Here is a 5,601-nt window from a genome sequence, read left to right on the forward strand (position 1 = left end):
AATCGTGCTCAAATTGATTTGATTTTGACGCAATATTTACACTGAAGCTCGCAGGCGGCTATGGTAAGGCGCGTGATATTTCCCCGACCAGGTGCCAAGTGCTGCCAATCACAGCGCACACTGGCCCAGCTAACCAATCACAGCCCACACTGACCTAGCTAACCAATCACAGCACACATTGGCCCAGCTAACCAATCACAGCACACACTGGCCCAGCTAACCAATCACAGCACATTTCGTATTTCAGAAGGTGTGCCTTCATTTGATACAGGAAATATTCGAGCCGTTCATGCCAGACTGGGGAGAGAGGTGTTGTAATAATGTAAAATATGTGAAAAATAATGTGTTTTTCGAACAACCTAGTATGAGAGCCTGTTGTTTTTTAAAGTAACGACCAAGCATCACAGACATGATAAATATTTCTATAGAAAGGTTTAAATTAATACTTAACAAAATAAAACAAATCAAAAACTCTTTCATTATAATCATAATCATATGCCATCTGGTGCTAGCCAGGTGTAGAGACGCCGTTTTGGTTGCTTAAAGCCAGTGTTGGTAATCCACAGCTGGTTCTCATGGCAAAATTGGACTAAACGATCTCCGACTTCGTTACTCTCGCCCAAGCCACAGCTGCCCATAACATGAGTTTCGACATGGCTTCCCACTTTGGTGTTGAAATCTCCAGTCCAATAATATATTTTTTTGGTGTCTGATCCATTGCTTCCTGAACTTCAGCATAGAATTCTTCAATGATGGTTTCATATATTGCTGTTGGATGTTGGAGCATAAACCTGCAAGATGGTGATGTTTAGTGGCTTACCTCGAATTTGGATGGCGATCAGCTGGTCATTAATTGTTCGATAACTTTCCACTGATCTGCTGATAATGAAGGCCACACCATTCCTCCGGACTGTATCTTTTCCTGAGTAATAGATGGTGTGGTCCCCCGACTGGAAAAAGCCCCATCCTATCCAGTGGAGTTCGCTTATCCCCATTTTGTTTTGAACAATCTGTAGCTTTCCAAGGTCCATACCACATACATTCCATATGCCAATTTTCATTGATTTGGTGCAGCGCAGGCAGTTCTGTTCGATCCTGTTGGTATCAGCAGTTGAGCGTCCCGGAAGTTTTGTCTCAACCACGTCATAAGTAGCTGGTCTACTGGGAGCACATCCTCGCTCTTCTCCAGTTACATTTTGGACACTGTCCAGCCTGGAGGGTCCACTGTCCGATGCCATATTTGAAGACGTAGTTGTTTGCATTTCTTTGAAGTTTTTTGGCCATAATCCGAGGGTAGGTGGCCAGGTCTTTCCCTCAGTCCTCCCTGGGCTCAACCACAAATGGTTGAGACCTTAGCCTACGGTTTAGCCCCGGAGTGTAACCGTAGTTGATCCCCGACACCATGAAGAGGTTTGGGATGGAACTTTGATGGGGTGGAGAAAGTAGTTACAACAAATTTTGAGACATTCCTTCGTTTTCCTTGACAATTTTTGAGACATGTCTTTAAGAAAATTAAGAGTTAGCAATATTGAAAAGGTGTTCTCAAATTACATGTAGCACCTATTTCAGTAGCTTAATGAGTATAGGATCCAGTTGTATGTTGGTTTATATGTCTTGATGTCTGTTGCTTTGTGCCATTAAACTGGGGTTAACTTTTGTCTTTTTTTGCCTTAGACCTGATGGCACTTAAAGAGGAGAATGAAGGACTGAATGAAATCAAAGAGGAAGATCAATACAAGAATCAGCATGATTTCAAAACTGAAGAAAAATCTTTTAGTTGCTCACAGACTGAAACAACCTCCTTACAGAAAAGGGCGCAAAAGAGAGGAAATAGAAGACATTTCACCTGCCAGCAATGTGGAGTAAGTTTCACTCAAAAAGGAAGCCTTAATAGGCACATGAGAATTCACAATGGAGAGAAACCTTACTCGTGCCCTCAGTGTAGAAAAACATTTGATCAACACGGAAACCTTAAAGTCCACATGAGAATTCACACAGGAGAGAAACTTTTTACCTGCCAACAGTGTGGAAAGAGCTTCAACCGAAAAGGAAACCTTGATTACCACATGAGAAATCACACTGGAGAGAAACCCTACAAATGCCCTCAGTGTGGAAAGAGTTTCCTTCGAAAAGGACACTTTAAAGAGCACTTAAGAATCCACACAGGAGAGAAGCCTTTCACCTGCCAGCAATGTGGAAAGAGTTTCATCCAAAAAGGACACTTTGAAGGGCACCTAAGAAATCACACTGGAGAGAAACCCTACAAATGCCCCGAGTGTGGAAAAAGTTTTCTTCGAAAAGGACACTTTGAAGAGCACTTAAGAATCCACACTGGAGAGAAACCTTTCACCTGCCAGCAATGTGGAAAGAGTTTCAGCCAAAAAGGAAAATATGAAGAGCACATAAGAAATCACACTGGAGAGAAACCCTACACATGCCCCGAGTGTGGAAAGAGTTTCATCCAAAAAGGACACTTTGAAGGGCATCTAAGAAATCACACTGGAGAGAAACCCTACAAATGCCCCAAGTGTGGAAAGAGTTTCAGCCAAAAAGGACACTTTGAAGAGCACATAAGAATCCACACTGGAGAGAAACCTTTCACCTGCCAGCAATGTGGAAAGAGTTTCAGCCAAAAAGGAAAATACGAAGAGCACATAAGAAATCACACTGGAGAGAAACCCTACACATGCCCCCAGTGTGGAAAGAGTTTCCTTCGAAAAGGACACTTTGAAGAACACTTAAGAATCCACACTGGAGAGAAACCTTTCACCTGCCAGCAATGTGGAAAGAGTTTCAGCCAAAAAGGAATCCTAAACAGGCACATGAGAGTTCACACTGGAGAGCAGCCGTTTATGTGAGGTCACAGTGGAATGAGTTTCAGAAATAAAGCAGCCCTCAAGTACCACATGAAGATTCATGTCATCAGTGTGGAAGGAGTTTCACAGACAAGAAACACCTTAAGAATCATGTAATAACTCACACTGGAGAGAAGCCTTCCATGTGCCCTCACTGTAAAAAGACTTTTTAGAGCAAACCTTGCGGTTCACATAAGTGAAAACAGCATTAGAGTGTTGGAGTGGATCTCTGCCATGTATGGGACATTTCAGTTGTGGCAGGAGAAGGGCCAGATTGACTAAATAGGGCAAATTAGAGAGTCAGAAATTCTAAAAAGCATTGATGGGAGCGGAAAGTTCTCTGGTGATCTACTGACACAGCAGCTCATTTCCATAATGACCGACGCAATCTACCAAGAGCAGCGCAAATTACAAATAATGGTGCTTGGATATTCTGATAATGTCTCTCTGTCCTCCGACAGCAACTATTGCAGCATGTCAAGCACAAAATAAGTTAAGACGCTTTTTTGGGACATTAAATTATGGCACAAATACCATGCAAACCACGTTGCGTGATTTATTTAAATATTCTCCTCCCATAAATGTTGTGTCTGAAAGAGAAACTCCTACAAATGCACATGCATTAAGAATTTTTTATGTGTTTTACTGGAGAAATATGTACGATTCAAATAAACTAAATCAAATCAGAAGATCTTCCATATTTTCCCTCTGGTAGCGGAGGAATTGTGGTTAAAAAAACAAACCTAAATCTGTTCGCAAAGACGCCGAAGGACTACTACTTCACTTGAAGAGGGTGACGGTGATGACAGAGGTGATGATAAAGAGCAGGAGGAAGAACAAGAGAGGGAAGACGAGGAGGAAGAGGTCCAGCCTAGAAAATACGAAGAGCACATAAGAAATCACACTGGAGAGAAACCCTACACATGCCCCCAGTGTGGAAAGAGTTTCCTTCGAAAAGGACACTTTGAAGAACACTTAAGAATCCACACTGGAGAGAAACCTTTCACCTGCCAGCAATGTGGAAAGAGTTTCAGCCAAAAAGGAATCCTAAACAGGCACATGAGAGTTCACACTGGAGAGCAGCCGTTTATGTGAGGTCACAGTGGAATGAGTTTCAGAAATAAAGCAGCCCTCAAGTACCACATGAAGATTCATGTCATCAGTGTGGAAGGAGTTTCACAGACAAGAAACACCTTAAGAATCATGTAATAACTCACACTGGAGAGAAGCCTTCCATGTGCCCTCACTGTAAAAAGACTTTTTAGAGCAAACCTTGCGGTTCACATAAGTGAAAACAGCATTAGAGTGTTGGAGTGGATCTCTGCCATGTATGGGACATTTCAGTTGTGGCAGGAGAAGGGCCAGATTGACTAAATAGGGCAAATTAGAGAGTCAGAAATTCTAAAAAGCATTGATGGGAGCGGAAAGTTCTCTGGTGATCTACTGACACAGCAGCTCATTTCCATAATGACCGACGCAATCTACCAAGAGCAGCGCAAATTACAAATAATGGTGCTTGGATATTCTGATAATGTCTCTCTGTCCTCCGACAGCAACTATTGCAGCATGTCAAGCACAAAATAAGTTAAGACGCTTTTTTGGGACATTAAATTATGGCACAAATACCATGCAAACCACGTTGCGTGATTTATTTAAATATTCTCCTCCCATAAATGTTGTGTCTGAAAGAGAAACTCCTACAAATGCACATGCATTAAGAATTTTTTATGTGTTTTACTGGAGAAATATGTACGATTCAAATAAACTAAATCAAATCAGAAGATCTTCCATATTTTCCCTCTGGTAGCGGAGGAATTGTGGTTAAAAAAACAAACCTAAATCTGTTCGCAAAGACGCCGAAGGACTACTACTTCACTTGAAGAGGGTGACGGTGATGACAGAGGTGATGATAAAGAGCAGGAGGAAGAACAAGAGAGGGAAGACGAGGAGGAAGAGGTCCAGCCTAAAGGAGAAAAAAAGGCGTAGTAAGAGAAGATATTCATCTGATCCTGCACAAGCCCAAGACCTTGCCATTCTTGGGGCAATAAATTAAACCCTTAAAGTCCTGACAGAGAAGCACCAGAATCTGCAGCCACCCAAGAATGACAGCATATATGCCTTTTGTCAGTATATAGAGCAGCAGTTAAGATCAATAGAAGACCCACACCACCTACAATACATACAATTTCAAATACATCAAATACTATTGTCCCCTCGCCCTTCTTCAAGCCAGTATGCAGCTCCATATTTACATCCATTGTAGTCCCCAAATCACCGATCTCCAATCATATTTATTTGTTTATTTTTTGGCGTATCGATTGCTATTCGTATTTTATTTGCAGTAATACCCTGGTTAATTTTCGTAAGGGTAGCGCTGACCCTATTATTGAACTATGTAGCGTTGACAGCACTGGCTTTGTTCAGCACCACCTGACCGGACAGTTCCCATAACGATACGCATACTTCAAACAAGAAGAACAGAACAGATTCCCGCTTATTCTTTGCAACAAGGTAATTATAAATTGACATATTGATTAAACCAAAGTGGTGAGGATCGGAATGCATACCTTAAGATGTCTTTCTTTGAGAACCTGATAGATGGCTCTACATGTCTCGGGAATAAGTACGCTTAAAGTTGAGCATCCGATGCCAAACCGTGTCTGTTGGCATTTGTCGGTGCCGTGAGAAAATTGGCCTATATATATATATATTATGAAAAATTCTCTTACTATGTTCCAAAGGGCAG

General features: G+C 41.8%; 1 protein-coding gene across 1 annotated transcript in view; it reads left to right on the forward strand.

Annotated features, from left to right (window-relative positions):
* LOC107681338 (gastrula zinc finger protein XlCGF57.1-like) overlaps nt 1-3,426 on the forward strand; it is a 4,988-nt gene extending 1,562 nt beyond the window's left edge. Inside the window, exon 2 of the mRNA XM_016477617.1 lies at nt 1,675-3,426. Within this exon, the coding sequence (XP_016333103.1) occupies nt 1,680-2,858 (1,179 nt within the window). The 5' untranslated portion in view covers nt 1,675-1,679 and the 3' untranslated portion in view covers nt 2,859-3,426. The remainder of the gene's footprint in view (nt 1-1,674) is intronic.
* The last annotated feature ends 2,175 nt before the right edge of the window (nt 3,427-5,601 follow it).

This window comes from Sinocyclocheilus anshuiensis, unplaced genomic scaffold (assembly GCF_001515605.1).
Source record: "Sinocyclocheilus anshuiensis isolate Anshui unplaced genomic scaffold, SAMN03320099.WGS_v1.1 scaffold2498, whole genome shotgun sequence".
In the NCBI taxonomy this organism is placed as follows: domain Eukaryota; kingdom Metazoa; phylum Chordata; class Actinopteri; order Cypriniformes; family Cyprinidae; genus Sinocyclocheilus; species Sinocyclocheilus anshuiensis.